The sequence below is a fragment of the Taudactylus pleione genome, unplaced genomic scaffold (genome assembly GCF_031769625.1).
Source record: "Taudactylus pleione unplaced genomic scaffold, aTauple2 ptg000682l, whole genome shotgun sequence".
In the NCBI taxonomy this organism is placed as follows: Eukaryota; Metazoa; Chordata; class Amphibia; order Anura; family Myobatrachidae; genus Taudactylus; species Taudactylus pleione.
Genome location: NW_028285084.1, coordinates 5,001 through 20,890, shown reverse-complemented (window position 1 = coordinate 20,890; position 15,890 = coordinate 5,001). Strand labels below are relative to the sequence as shown.

General features: G+C 43.9%; 1 protein-coding gene across 1 annotated transcript in view; it reads left to right on the top strand.

The window, feature by feature from the left end:
* The window catches only part of ITPR3 (inositol 1,4,5-trisphosphate receptor type 3), a gene marked incomplete at its 3' end in the record, with an annotated part of 283,455 nt that overhangs the window by 263,622 nt on the left and 3,943 nt on the right, over positions 1 to 15,890 (top strand). Inside the window, exons 56-57 of the mRNA XM_088455962.1 lie at positions 997 to 1,157; positions 10,212 to 10,373. Of these exons, the coding sequence (XP_088312088.1) occupies positions 997 to 1,157; positions 10,212 to 10,373 (323 nt within the window). The remainder of the gene's footprint in view (positions 1 to 996; positions 1,158 to 10,211; positions 10,374 to 15,890) is intronic.

The window sequence follows — 15,890 nt, the reverse complement described above, 5'->3', positions numbered from 1 at the left end:
TGGGGTGTCCTAAGGTACTTTTTTTTTAAAAATGTTGTCACAAATTACCTTTTGGGGGCCTGTCCAATGGTTGCAGGGTGTTTTTTGGAAGTCTGCAGCCCAAAGCCCCAATTCTGCACTTTTTCTCGCCACCTATTCATGGTTGATACTTTTTCGCCAGGTCTGATGCATTGACTTTTCGCACCGGCAAACAGTCAGACAAATTGAATACGGGAATAAGTGGAATCGGCGAAAATTACGTCATCAACGAAAAAGTTTAGCCAAGAAAATTGAATACGGCCCTTAGAATTAGTAGATTATTTCATGGTAGGATACTTCTATGTTTGTCCCAAGGACAACATGTAATCGGTGACAGATATTAATTCTCCAGCAAGCTGTGCGCTGCAACTTTAGTAGAATCATAGTAGATCCAGTTGTTATGTTTTCATAGGTGATCATTTGTACAGATTTTGAACAATTTTATGTTTCTATTATGCACATCAGGCAGTAAAGGTGCGTACACACTAGAGGATAGAGGAATGACTGTACGATTACGACATTGTAATCGTACAATCCTTCATCTTCCTGTGCAGTGGGATAATGTGCCCACACTGAACAATATGTCGTTCAGTGCAGGCACCCTCCCTCATACCCGAACATGCCCAACCTGTCATTATCGGCAGATTGACCAGCATGTTCATGCGATGATTATTGTCGAAAACGACCAGCGCGCATCGCTGGTCACTTGACATTATAAGGCACGATTACTGATCGATTTTTCAGCGATTGAACGATTAATTTTTATCGTCTAGTGTGTATGCACCATAAGACTTACCCTGACCTACTCTACTTTTACTACCAGTCAGTGTTTCATTGTCTAGGGAAGAGGAAAGCAATAGATTCTTATAAAGCAATAATATTCTAAAGACTTATTACATATACTGTATGCTTTTGCTGCTGCACAAAAACTGTCGAAATGCCTCACATGCTAAAAATAAATCTCATTCATCTCTGCAGGACTGGAGAGAGATAAGTTTGACAATAAGACTGTGTCCTTTGAGGAGCACATTAAGGAAGAGCACAATATTTGGAACTATCTGTACTTCATCGTGTTGGTGAGAGTAAAAAACAAGACAGATTACACTGGCCCAGAAAGCTACGTGGCACAGATGATAAAGGTCAGCACTATCTTTCTTCTCTCAGTCTTCTCTGAGTATACCAGGGATGTTTCTGACATTCATCAGTTCTTTTTACAGCAGGGCAGATGGGTATTTGCATCAAACTGGCCCCCGTTTATGCTGCATACTGATGTAACATGATTTCATCTTTACAAATTTCATTGACACAGACACCAAGGATTTATTTTTAACTGACATGTTTGTGACATTGTTCAGGACCCAGCATGGTTTCTGTCCTCTGCCATATCGCTTCAATGTCCCACCCTCATTTAAATGCAGCTTTTGCATTTAATTGTTTATTAAAATGCCATCACACCACATAATGTTCAGAGTTTTTGTGCTCAACTGCCTTCTGAGGTACTAACTAACTTACAGTGGGTCTACAAAGTCACAAACATTATATACAGTAATCAGAGGCTGGCAGATTGTCCTTCATATCTCGTATTTTACACTACATATGAACTCAAAAAATTGTTTTCCTAATTAAAATCAATATGTTGGATACTACAATGTATTGGCATAACTCACAAAAACATATGTTACCATAGAAGTACTATTTTTCCATAGGTACAGGTCTTCCTAAGAAAGATCACTGTTGTGATACTGGTCTAGGAGTGCTGGAAACGTACCCTGCAGAGGTTGTGTTCACTTTTTCCTATTTAGAAATTCAGTTAACATGCAATATATATATATATACTGTGTCTCTGCATGAAAATATGCTTAAATGGTTATCGTACTATCCTATTAGCCGTGGTTTTCGCAGGGCCGAAATTTTCAATAGCAATTATCGTGAATTCATTTTCACCATCTCTGAGTAGGTGAAAAGTTGTACCAAATCCCCATTTTTGGCTGAAAATGTCGGGATTTGGTGCAGAACTCCTAGTACATTGCCCTTAATGACTAATTAGGCAAAATATTTGTTTTTATTAGGGCCAATAATGATATGTAATTTTTGTGTTGACAAAAAGTAAAAAGTGCAGAAAAATGGGTTCAAAGTAGTGGGTTAGGTATTTGAGGGGCTCTAAATTACTCAAAAATATACTTACCCCCATTTTATGTACTCCTAATTTAACTAGCATTACCATCGGCCAAAAATATAGCTTTCTATCATTTTTTCACTGTTACAGAAAAATGCATATAACAGCCATCTGACACAATTTAAGATTCCCAAACCCTTTGATTATGGCCACTAACAGACTTCTATACCCAATATTAGTTTACCTTTTTTGGGGTACAAGCTGATTTCCCTAGTTTCACCTGTACTTTTCACCTGTCATCCCTGCAAGAATTACCGTGTGAATGTGTTATCATCGGTTTAATAATAGGTTTGCACGATAAATGGGAGCGCGCATACATGCAATAAGCAGCAAATTTGTGTAATGGGTCCGAAAAGTTTTCTCCGGAGAAAACTTATCGTTATCGCAGCTAATTGGATACCCGCCAGTATGTTTTAAGTGTATAATGATGCAGCAGCAGCACACACTAGACACTATGCTTTAATAGGGAAACCAGCAGTGAGGTCCAACTATCAGAGTGTAATAATCCCTGACTGTTCTGCATGGGGTTGAAACCACTGAAGCTACAGATGTGTCCACATACATCTTGCTTCCTTGCACGTTAAACAGCCCTTTTAGTTGCACCATGCCATGGCGTGACTCTGTATCGCTGAGCGCCTTTTCGTGTGACTCTTTAGCTTCAAATGGGTCTTATTCGCAATGCGATGTGAATAGGATGAACAAGCAGATTCTGCTGATTAAAAGGATATGCGGCATGCCTATATTCTGTGTGCGACTGCGGCTGTATCTGCATGCAAAATCTTACATTATAGTGTCACATCCTCTGACACTCTGCATGTAGATATAGCCGCAGTCACACACAGAATATAGGCATGGAGCATATTTTAATTGGCATAGGCTGCATCACAGTGGCTAATTTATGCACGCCCCTGTAACGGGGTTCGAACACACTGGCACGCCTGCGTTCGGCCAGCCACTCCCTGTATCCATCCACAAACGGCACTTCTTGTCAATCACTTTTCCGTGGGTCTGTGTATTCTCTGAGCTCGATTTTGCGGACACAGTGAGCGGTTTGCGCAGGGCCCAGTGGGACATGTTGTGTCACACAGAAAGAGACTGTAAAAACAAAAAAATAAATACAAGTCTGAAAGTCACTCATTCCCATGATTAATTTAAGTAACATAGGGCCTGATTCAAAGACTGACGCAATGGCGATTACATACGCACTCGGGCGATTGCAATATGTGTATAAGCCGCACTGTGCATTGCGATTACGGATGCAAATAGGAATCCATCGCAGAGTGAGTGACAGGTTGTCAGCATTTTGGGGGTGGTAATGGGGAGTGGTCAGAAAAGTGCAGGCGTGCCTGTTTATTTGAACGCCGTAACATGGGCATGCATAAATTATCCACTGTGAGTGCATACGTAGCCCTGTGTGTCAGAAGAGCTCCCAAGGCTGCGGCAGGTCAGACCTGCCGTAAGGGCAAGATGGCCACTGATATGCTTCGTTGTTACCGATATTTACACAGGTATGCGTTGTCGCACACAGGAAGGAAGGCAATGTGCTTGGGTGATCTTTACTACCATTAGTATATTTTTGCAGCTATGTTGCGTATGAAATCGCAGCTACGATCGCATTAGCGTCCATCTCTGAATCAGGCCCAAAATCTATGTATACTAACCTTGGTTCAAGAGATCTGTCTGAAATCAGCTGGATCTCTACATATGCTTGCCTCTGAATAGCCCTAATTCCATCTACATGCCCATGACACACTATCCTATATACAGTGGTGTCACAAGGGGGGTGCGGGCTCACCTGGGTGTCACCCCTCGAGGGGTGACACTAAAGTGCTGACTCCTCTTCAGTGACAAAAGCCGGGTGCTGCACTGTAACACAACGTGCAGCACTCGGCTCCTGTCACAGTGATGGAGCTGGCACTACACACAGAGTGGTCCCCGGGGGCAGCCCGCACCTCTGGGACTCCAGCAGTGACTAAAACGGGGGCTCGGGCCACGCCCCTTGTCCCTGGGCGCAGCTCCACTGCACGCACTACAGCCCTCCCCGCACCGGGTGTTACCGCAGGTAGGGACGCCACTGCCCATATGCAAGCGTCCAGTTATACTCACAAAGCAACGGTGATGCGGCTGAGATGCATGTGTGTATGCCAGCTCCGAACACGTGCGCATTTGCTATAAATTGCTGAGTCAGGACCAAAGTGCCATTGTGTGTCTGTATTTTTGTGGCTTGTAAATGACCCTTGAAATGACTGGCAGTGTTTTCCAAAATATGTTTCACATATTTATGTGTTCTGCAAACGAAGCCATACAGTACACACACATAAAAGGGCTGATGTAGAGTAGGCTTCATTTGTCTGCATAAAAAATTTGTATAATGTGCAGAGCAGTGCACTAGTGTAATGCTAGTGAGCAGCCCGTCAAAATGACGGGACATTGTCACGCCCGTGAAAAGTCCCGTTTGAGCGCTCTGGGGGCTGCGAGTAAAAATGTCAGCGCCGGTGGCTCTGCGCGCCCGAACGCTGCAACAATTCAGTTGCCCCATCAGGCACCATCTAGAGGCCGCCGGCGTGCAACACACTTTAATTCCCCCATAGAAGGGAGGAGCAGCGTTAGCCTTTTTTTAATATATATATTATGCACATTGTGTAAGATATGCTATTGGTATAAAATACACTATAGCATATCTTACTCTAGTGGTGTATCTCTGCATTGTATTTCAGTGGGGAGTCCCCACAGTCTGTGGAAAAACCACACTGTGGGTCTGATTCAGCAGCGTACACAACTGCAATCGCCTATTAAACGGACAGACAGGCCTGCGTTCTTCAGACCAACCCCCATCACCATCCCCAAACGCTGAGAGCTTGTCACTCAGTTTGCAATAGATTCTCTTTGTGTCCATAATTGCAATGCGGTCGCTGCGAACGGGCAGTGCGGCTTATACGCATGCCTGATGGCAAACAATTGCTCAATCTGTGTCCGTAAATGCATTTGCATACAATGCTGAATTAGGCCCTGTATCAATAGAAGTGCTGGTACTTGTGTACTTTACGGACTCATTGCAGAGAGAACCCAAGTGTCCTACAATCATTATTATTATTATCAATCAAGGCAATTACTGCATCCCCTTTATGGAGAGGACCCTGACGTCATCAGCCAGTGTCCGGCGTCATTCCCTACCATCCAAGTGGGCATAGAGGGGGAATATTACCTTGTGGTGAGCGGACAACTTTCTTCTTCCGGTGGGGACAACTTTCGGTACTTGTGTACGTAAAGTACACAAGTACCATTTAAAACATTCATTGGGTTCTCTCTGCAATGAGGGCCTGATTCAGAGTTGGGAATAGAGAAAGATATCTCTCTCAACTGATCATCTTGGTGAAACCATGCTGCACTCCAGGTCGGGCAGATGTAAAATGTGCAGAAAGATTTATATTTGGGTGGGAGGTGTCCAAACTGACATCTAAATTGTATAGGAATAATAAAGCTGTGCAATATTTGTGGGCTACATGTAAAAACAGCCAGTATTTACCCTACATGAAAAAAAAAATATGTATTTACACCCCTTGCATTTCAACATGGTTTGTCTAGGTACACAGTTAAGTGCTATCTCTCTCTCTATTCCCAACTCTGAATCAGGCCCTGAGTCCGTAAAGTACACAAGTACCGAAGTGCTTTACAGAGCTCTGTAAGGAGCAAGTTGCCAGTGTTAAGGGTTTTTTATTTTGCCAAATGGTAAAGGCCTACGCTGACCAAAGTGGACCAGTAATAAATGATAATTGTAACACTTTAATTTCCATATTAACCTTTAGGAATAGTGCTGGGCACATTTTACTTTTGTGGACCCTTGGGAATACAGACTCATGCTAATCGCAGCGTATTTCGCTGCTATGGCGCTATATATCCACCTGCTAATAGCAGCAATTTCCGGGCAATGAGCACTAGTGTTGGTATAACTTTTTGGGGAGGGCTGCTCATATTTATTTTTTATTCATTTTTACTTATTTATTAATGCATTTCCTCAATTATATAAGGTTACTACAATTTGAAATTGACCAGCAACAAAAACCCTGAATCATCAGTGTGGATTTAGCATAAGTCACAGTAAGCCTGTGCCCGCGGCCTCACATATGTCACGTTTTGTTTTTCCTTGCATCAGCAAATGGAAAAACATACTGAGGGAATGATAAAGTTAATGTAAGGGGAGGTTTCCCTGAGGAACACCATTGAGCTGAGGAGCAGGGTTTCAGTTAGACATGGCATTGTTCATAAAATCGGTGTAAATAAAACACACTGAAACTAGCGTACTTCTGTCCGCATACAGAGCCGTACATATTGAGATGTGTCCAGTTCTGCATCGGCAGCACACTGGTTTACACCATATCATCATCATGTGTTTGTACCTGCACAAAGGATACATCTGATAATAGGCGTGTATGTGCATGACCGCAGGTGTGCATGAGGACACCTGTACTGTACTCTGCCTACAGTACATCAGACTTGTCCCTTCCCTCACCTGTTCCTCTCTCTCTCTCCCTGATCCACTTTCATCTCCTTATTTCTAAGGAGATGAAAGTGCCACATACTGTATGCGCAATTCTACTTGTGAAAACTCTATGCAAACTGGATTAAGCTTAAACCCGTTATGTTTTAAGGAGATGTGGCTAGTAGATGGTCATAACTCAGCGCAACTAAAGTTAAGTGAATTGATGAAACAATGGTGGAAATTTGACCCTGCTAATCATTAGTTTACTATCTCACCTGGGTGAGGTATATTTTGTCGACATTCATAATGTCGATATGAGAATCTCGACATGGATGTAGTGTCGACATGATTGGAATGTTCACAAACTGTTCCTAGTTGTCTAGTGGTGACTTACCTGATATGGTGGATCCGGCAGCACCAGTGGTTTCTTCTGAGTCCGACGATCAGGTAATGACAACTGGTTCCTGCAGAACTTCCGGCGGTTATTATGACTAATCCCTAACTCTGCCCCTAGAGCCCAACCTCCTCTCACATAGCCTAATCCGCTCCCTAGTGCCTAATTCTCTCCCTAGTGCCTAACCTCCCTTCACATAGCCTACTCCTCTCCCTAGTACCTAACCTCCCCTCACATAGCCTAATCCTCTCCCTAGTGCCTAACCTCCCCTCACATAGCCTAATCCTCTCCCTAGTGCCTAACCTCCCCTCACATAGCCTAATCCTCTCTCTAGTGTCTAATCTCCCCTCACATAGCCTAATCTTCTCCCTAGTGCCTAACCTTCCCTCACATAGCCTAATCCTCTCCCTGGTGCCTAATTCTCTCCCTTGTGCCTAACCTCCCCTCACATAGCCTAATCCTCTCCCTGGTGCCTAATTCTCTCCCTTGTGCCTAACCTCCCCTCACATAGCGTAATCCTCTCCCTAGTGCCTAATTCTCTCCCTAGTGCCTAACCTCCTCTCACATAGCCTAATCCTCTCCCTAGTGCCTAATTCTCTCCCTAGTGCCTAACCTCCTCTCACATAGCCTAATCCTCTCCCTAGTACCTAATTCTCTCCCTAGTGCCTAACCTCCCCTCACATAGCCTAATCCTCTCCCTAGTGCCTAACCTTCCCTCACATAGCCTAATCCTCTCCCTAGTGCCTAACCTCCCCTCACATAGCCTAATCCTCTCTCTAGTGTCTAATCTCCCCTCACATAGCCTAATTCTCTCCCTAGTGCCTAACCTCCTCTCACATAGTCTAATCCTCTCCCTAGTGCCCAATTCTCTCCCTAGTGCCTAACCTCCCCTCACATAGCCTAATCCTCTCCCTAGTGCCTAACCTCCCCTCATATAGTCTAATCCTCTCCCTAGTGCCCAAGGCCTAACCCTCACCTCCTGCAGTCCAGCTCTAACCCTCTGCTGCCAGTCTGACAGCATTTTAACATGTTGACATTGTGGTATTTCGACATTATGACTACATTTCTGCTCACCTGGTCTCAGAACAAATGACAGATTTTACTAGTCTACATAATGAATACCCAGAAATAGCCAGATTTCACTGCTAACTGCAACCTGCACTTGTGAGAAATCGCTCTTGATTGGCTTTTTGGGAATGGTCATTTCTCTTAATACTAAACGATTCCCAAGACAGGTCTCTGTTACGGGCACTTAACTACTGCAAGTGCAATGACCTGACAGTGTCAGGGGCATTTAGCCCAACACATTGTCACATAGCGTTTCCTCATAGGCACTTGCTCCTCTCTAATCCAGTTACATATCATACTGAACAGTTAGGCTACATTGTACAAGTCTTATTTATCTTCCTGCAGATCTATTGCTAAAACAGCAAAAGCCATTAGAAGTTCCTGAACACACATACTGTATATAAAATCTGAAATGCTTATATTATGCTGCAAGCAATAAACAAGGAGCCAATGCCTATATCTTGTTTTGATACTGCATACAAGATATCTGTCAAGGATCCAAACAAGAATCGATATCTCTCTCTCTCTATCCCGTGTGTATAATATATAAATTTCATAGTACAGATGGTGCTCTGACATATATAGGCCACAGGCTTCAGATCCACAGTCACATGATTCCAAGTCATCTCACTGCTTACATGTATGACAGGAAGCATCTGTCAGATGCACATAATGGGATTGAGACAAAGACTGATATGCTCTTATATGCATAATAATTTCATAATGGACAATACAAGGTTTATCTATAGCACCCTTGTTTACTATATAAAAAGTGGGAAAAAGCTTTTATTTATAGGATCATGTTTTCTTGAGGACACTGGACCTAAAGAGGGACTATATTAAAAGTATGCAATTTGCCATATATATGTATGACTTCATGCAATGCCCCACGTCACTGAGCAGTAAATAAACTAATATATTGTATACAGACTGATGTTTCAACTCCTTAAAAAAATACAGTATTATATATTTCTCCTGCTGTCAGGAGGTACAGCACAATACCACCGATGATACAGTATATAACTCTGGCTGATGCAACATATTTATATTATCCATTAAGCAGCCTCAGAAATATGAGTATTTTCTTATTTTTGTGTGTTGCTCTGGAACTAACCTGAACAAAACTGAAACTCCTTGTATAAGGTTTCTATCACTAGGCCTATATGCATTCTTGGGGATCGGTAATAAAGAGCCATGTTAGAGTATATATTGATAGCAAAGAAGATGGGATAAGAAATAGAGATCCTTTTACCTTTTTGCAATATGTAGACATGTAGACGATTTTAAATAATTCTGCAGGATAAATCATTTCTGAAAGATCAGGGGTTTTCAACTCCAGTCCTCAAGCACCCCCAACAGGACATGTTTTCTGGATTTCTTTAATCATGCTCATGTTCATCTATTTTGCTTGATCAGTAATTATCCCACAGACCGAAATCCTGAAAACATGATCTGTTGATGTTACTTCAATATAGGAGCTGAAATCCCTCGGATAGTAGCCAATCACTATAAGGAAATAGAATGGCTTGTTACAGGAGAGTGCTGGCACTCAACTGTGCCAGTTACCAATGTTTTATTTTCTGATTAACAAGTGCTTCTTTGATATTAAAGGAGAGGCAATATACTGTAATAATGTTCACCCTATTCTAAAATGTATCAAAATATATTTTTAGATAAGTTCAACTTTAAGTTCCTCAATAAATACAATATACTTGCAGAAAATAACGATTAATAATAAACACATTTCTCATATCGGATGGTTTAAAAGTGTAATATCTGATGCAGGAAAGATATATACCTACATAGTAGAAAATATTTGTATAAATACCATATGCAGAAAAAGAGCAATTAAGTTGCTGTAAGTTTCAACAGCTACACTGTTTGATCCATCAGATTCTTAAAAGTCTGTATCTACAAAATACTGAATATAGCAAGTTTGAAATAAATACGATAATGGGACAAAATATTTTGTGGTAAATTATGCATTCCACATAGAGAATTTAATAAAGCAGAAGAGTGTTAAAACTGATACATATATACTAAATAGATAATATATGTGCTGCCTTCTTCTGCAGACTAAGAACCTGGACTGGTTTCCCAGGATGAGAGCAATGTCTCTGGTCAGCAATGAAGGTGAGGGGGAGCAAAATGAGATCCGTAGTCTCCAGGACAAGCTCAACTCAACCACACGGCTGGTAACGCATTTAACGACACAGCTCAATGAGCTCAAAGAACAGGTACAGCTCCTAACTTCTTACAAGTACACTAACCTGGCTGTAGCCCGTATTTACGCATATTGTCTTACCTAGCATGAATTTATGTATAGCGTTGCAGCTTTGTATTCTGGAATACATAACAATTGAGACACAATGTCATAAAAATTTTACAAAAACACTTCATAGACAACAGCAACAGCGGCACCTGCAGGCTCTAGTATGGAATACAGTACATCACATCCCTGTGATTAACAAAAGAGCCAAAAGTTGTCACATTTTTTCTAATTTAAATATATAATTTACACATTTAGGATGAGTACTAGACTTTGATGAGTGACCTCTCCACTAAGGCAGAGCCCTAATGAAGGATTAGGAAATAGGGAACCTGGGTACCTTAATATGTGTAGAAACACATGCTCAGACAGATAGCCCATATAAATAAAAGTGCTTATTCAGTGAGCAAGCTGCCGACCATAAAAATTAACAATATACAGTATGTACTTATACTGGCCTCAGAGATAGGGATTTCAGTGTCAGAAACTGACTTTCTTCTTCGGGGTCCATAGGGTCCACAAAAATTACCTTGGGTATGTAGCTGGAGTGATTGAGGCTCCAGCTCCCAGGATGCACTGGGTCCTAGACATATACCCCGCCCCTGGCTACAGGCAGTTAGTTTTTTGCTGTTTGGTGCAGGAGGTACCATGCGGACAGTGGGACTGCGATAGCAGTCCCAAACAAGTTTTTGTTTTTTTCCGAGTAGCGGCGCATGCTGACTGAGGGGAGAACCTGAAGTAGCTAAGCGTCCGGATAGACGCCCGCCGGGTCGCAACACCAGTGAGGGAACTGGTGATTTCGGCGGGCTTAAAAAGCCCAGGACTGCAATCAGGAACGGGGATGCAAGTAAGCTGGTTCCCCGCGGCCACTGACGCGGGGAACTATGTTGCAGTCCATGCCTCCGGCGGTGGAGACTCGCCGGAGGACGCTGTTGTGAGGAGCCATGTGTAAACTGTCTCCAGTACTAGACCACCGGGACATGAGGGATCCTGACAGCCAGGGGCTTGATGGCGGCGGCCATGTCAGTGTGCAAGGTGGATCCATACAACATAGGGGAGGTACGCTTCCCCCTGGCGGCCCCTCCCCAGACGCTGGTTTCAGATACGAGTTTCCCGCGCCCTGGTTGTTCCTCCCAGCCTCCCTCTATATGAGTAAGCCAGAGACCACTCTCAGGTGCACTCGGTGGCTGTGTTCTAAGGAGGTTAGGTCAGTCTCCCTGTATGCCTCTCCTGCGGGAATCAGGTCATACAGAGCTCCATATCCTACCTGAGCTAATGGCAGTTTACTAAGAGCTTGGTGAATATATTTATATAAATATATATCAACTGTATATCTGTGTGCATAGTATGTGACTTATGAAATCTGCTGTGTGTCAAACTGCCTTTCTGAATAACTGTCAGCCATAATCTATCACTGCTGTTTCTCCTCATTTACCCTCTACTACAGGTGTGTAGGATATGTTGGGTGTGAAACATTGTCACATTTGTACTCAGACTTTGCATAATATTAGAGACTTTGTTAAAAAAAAGCTGAAAGACAGGGGGCTGTTGCTCATGTGTTGGTGTCAGTCAAACCTACCAGCTTCTGGGCAGGAACTCCCTTGGGCTTTCCTTTTCCTAGATCATGCACCTGTATACCTCTGCTTTGGGGGTCAGGTTATACAGCGCTCTATATCCTACTAAGCTGTTGGTGCTTTTTGTAGTTGAAGTAAGAGCCTAGAGCAGATTAAGTTTTGCTGTGTTATACTGCCTTTATTTTTCTGGGAAAACTGTCAGTTATAACCGTATTTCACATTTACTGGATAGTTGTGAAGGTGGGCACATTACATTGTTACCTTTGTATGACTAAAGCTGGGCATACACGTCAAGATAAAATGCCTGTCAGACCGACAGACATTTTATCTGGCAGCATGCCAGCCGCAGATGTCCGCGGCATACACTGCGAGATATCTCACAGTGTATTAGCCCAGACATCTGCGCTCCGCCCCCGGGGGAGGAGACATTTAGCTGTTCCTTCTATGGGAAGGAACCCAGGAAATGTCTGTCTGTCGGCCGCGGCTGGGCATACACAACCCGATGCGGCCGACAGTTTACCTCTTAAATATCGCATCGGACGGGCATGCTGGACAATCCGACATGCCTGACTGAGCAATATTTAAACCTCGGTCGCCCACACACACGCTACAATTATCGGGGCAATCCGTGGATATCAGGCGGATCGCCCCGATAATTGTAGCGTGTATGGCCAGCTTTAGGGAAGTGCTCCAATTGAACCCCCAGCTGCAGGCTGTAGTGGTTACATTGTAATTGACACGTACTTGTGAAGACTGTGCTGCCCATCCCCCTCTCTCCTAATTAATTAGGGAAGCTCAGCTGTAGTGACTCTGACTATGCCTTTTTATTAGGAAGCTTGCGTATCTGCAGCTGAAGGGTCGCAATCCTTTCTTCTGGCAGATATATCCTCTGTGCCAGAGAATCCAAGTGAGTCCCTAAATGCACCATCTGCTATACCGGCAGAAGCGACGACTTCTTCCTATTTATGATCAATTCATGTGTGTGTAGACAGGCAATTGTCAGTCTGAGATGACGCTGCAACTCCTGTGGAGATTTCGCCAATAGCAGGAGATCGTCCAAGTATGGCAGAATCCTGATTCCCTGGCGCCTGAGGCCGGCCATCATTACTGCCATGATTTTGGTAAACACCCGAGGGGCTGTTGATAAACCAAAAAGGCAATGCCTGAAATTGGAATTGTTTCTGCAGCATTGCAAACTGCAGAAACCGTTGGTAGGACGTTGTAATTGGTACATGGAGATATGCATCTTGAATATCGACTTTCGATTTGGTGGAATATGCCCAGTTCTACTCCAGACCTTTACAGCGGTTAATCCTCTCACACTGGAATGGGGAGTACCATTCAATAAAGTCACAGATAATCTGTCTCTCTCACCAGAAGTGCGACTGTCCCTGTCGTGATGGTTGTAGACGTGCCGTCTCTACAAGGGTCGCCCATTCTGAATTCCAGATTGGGTACTCCTCACGACCAATGCCAGCCTCCGCGGGTGGGGCGCAGTGACAGGTCGACACACATTTCAAGGAAGATGGACGCAAAAGATAGTCTTCTGTCCATAAATGTCCTGGAACTAAAGGCATTATTCAGAGCGCTGGTTCAAGCTCAGGAAATACTGAAGGGTAGGCCTGTCTAGGTACAATTTGACAACGCCACCGCAGTAGCCTACCTCAACCATCAGGGAGACATGCGGAGCCAGGCTGCCATGGCAGAAGTATCAAACATTCTGGTCTGGGCGATATCAGCTGTGTTCATACCAGGAGTCCTCAAGTGGGAAGCGGACTTCCTAAGTCGGCAGGAAATACACGCTGGAGAGTGGGCTCTTCATCCACGAGTATTTCAGAGCCTTGCGGACAGATGGGGTCTTCCAGAGGTAGACTTCATGGCCTCAGGTCACAACCACAGGCTCACCAGGTACGGGTCCAGAACATGGGATCCTGCAGCCGAGTTTGTGGACGCTCTGGCAGTAAAGTGGAACTTCAGACTGGTGTATCGGTTTACCTTCTTCCAAGGGTCATCAGGAAATTCAAGCAGGAAAGCAGGACAGTAATACTGATAGCTCCTGGTTGCCACCTACAGAGTCTCTCCATAGACACTTCGTGGCCTCTTCCTCTAAGGCCGGACCTGTTTATACAAGGCCCCTGCCTGTATCCAGATCTTCCTCGTCTGTCTTTGACGGCATGGCTCTTGAGACCTCCATCTTAAAGGCAATAGGTTTTTTTCCAATTCTGTAGTTCAGACAATGTTGAGTGCACAGAAACCTTCCTCTGCCCGCATTTATTACAGAATTTGACACTCGTATTTTTAGTGGTGTGAACTGAGAAAATGTGACCCTAAGGTGTTTAGGGTCTTGAGTGCTTTCTTTCTTCAGGTTGGTTTTAGATCGGGGGTCTCCGTCTGGCCACCCTGAGGGTTCAGGCTTGGGCACTTTCAGTTTGGTTTCAGCGGAGGGTCGCCCCATTGCCTGATGTTAGAATATTTTTTCAGGGTGTTCTGAGGGTTCAGCCTCCTTTTGTCCCCCCGGTAGCCCCGTGAGATTTGACATTGGTTCTCAAGGCTTTGCAGGCTCCTCCATTCGAACCCCTGAAAACAGTAGACCTAAAGTGGTTAACAGCGAAGACAGTTTTTCTTCTGGCTATCGCTTCTGCCCGTAGGGTCTCTGATTTAGCAGCTCTTTCTTTACGATCTCCTTTTTTGATATTTCACCAGGATAAAGCTGTTCTTCGTACTAGGGCCGGGTACCTCCCTAAGGTGGTATTCTGGTTTCATGTGAATGAAGAAATTGTGGTTCCGGGTTTGCATGCTTCAGGCCTTTCGGCTGGTGAAGCATTACTGGATGTTGTCCGTGAATTACGTATCTATGTAGATCGCACCAACTCCATTAGAAAGTCAGATGCTTTATTTGTGTTGTATGGCTGTCATAAGCAAGGCTGGCCAGGTAACAAACAGACTTTGGCCAGGTGGTTGCGTATGATAATTTCTCAAGCTACACACAAGCTGATCTTGTTGTTCCGAACATAGTCACAGCACATGCTACTCGATCTGTGGGACCATTGTGGGCGGTTCGTCGTGGGACTTCTGTTGAACTAATTTGCAAGGCAGCCACATGGTCTTCCTTCCATACCTTTGTCAAATTTTACGCATTTGACACATTGCCTCTTAGTATGCTTCCTTTTGGGCGTAGGATTCTCCTTTTCGGCTGATACACAGGAGCATTCCCACCCTTAAGGGAAACTGCTTTGGAACGTCCCAAGGTAATTTATGTGGACCCTATGGACCTCGAAGAAGAAAATAAGAGTTAAGGTATAACATACCTTTGTTAACTCTTTTTTTCTTGGAAGGCCATGTTGTCCAAAAAGCACCCGCCCTAATGCACCTGATGTTATTTGGTAATCTTTTCTGTTGTATTTCTGAGGTTCCCTCTTCTTGGAGAGAGTGTGTCTAGAGTACAAGGGTCCTTCCTTCTTTCTCATCTTTGGTTGCCTCCTCCTGCTTGGGCTTGATAACAAACTAACTGCCTGTAGCCAGGGGCGGGATATGTGTGGAGGAGGACCCAGTGCATCCTGGGAGCTGAAGCTTGTTAACTGTTTGGTGCCTGGATCACTCCAGCTACATACCCAAGGTAATTTATGTGGTCCCTATGGACCTCCAAGAAAGAGTTAACAAAGGTATGTTATACCATAACTCTTATTTTTTGTGGGTCCCAAAATATTTTGGCTCATAAATCCTTCATATTACGGGACTCCAAACATACTGAGGCTGGGAGCAGTCAGGTGTTACTCACATAGATAGATAGAGTCCCATTATATGAAAGGTTGGGAGCGCGCCATGCAGTGACATAATCACTGTGCTGCATGATCCCAACCAATCAGTGACTAAAAGCAACCGCATTGGGGGAGGACTGGACAATGTGCCCG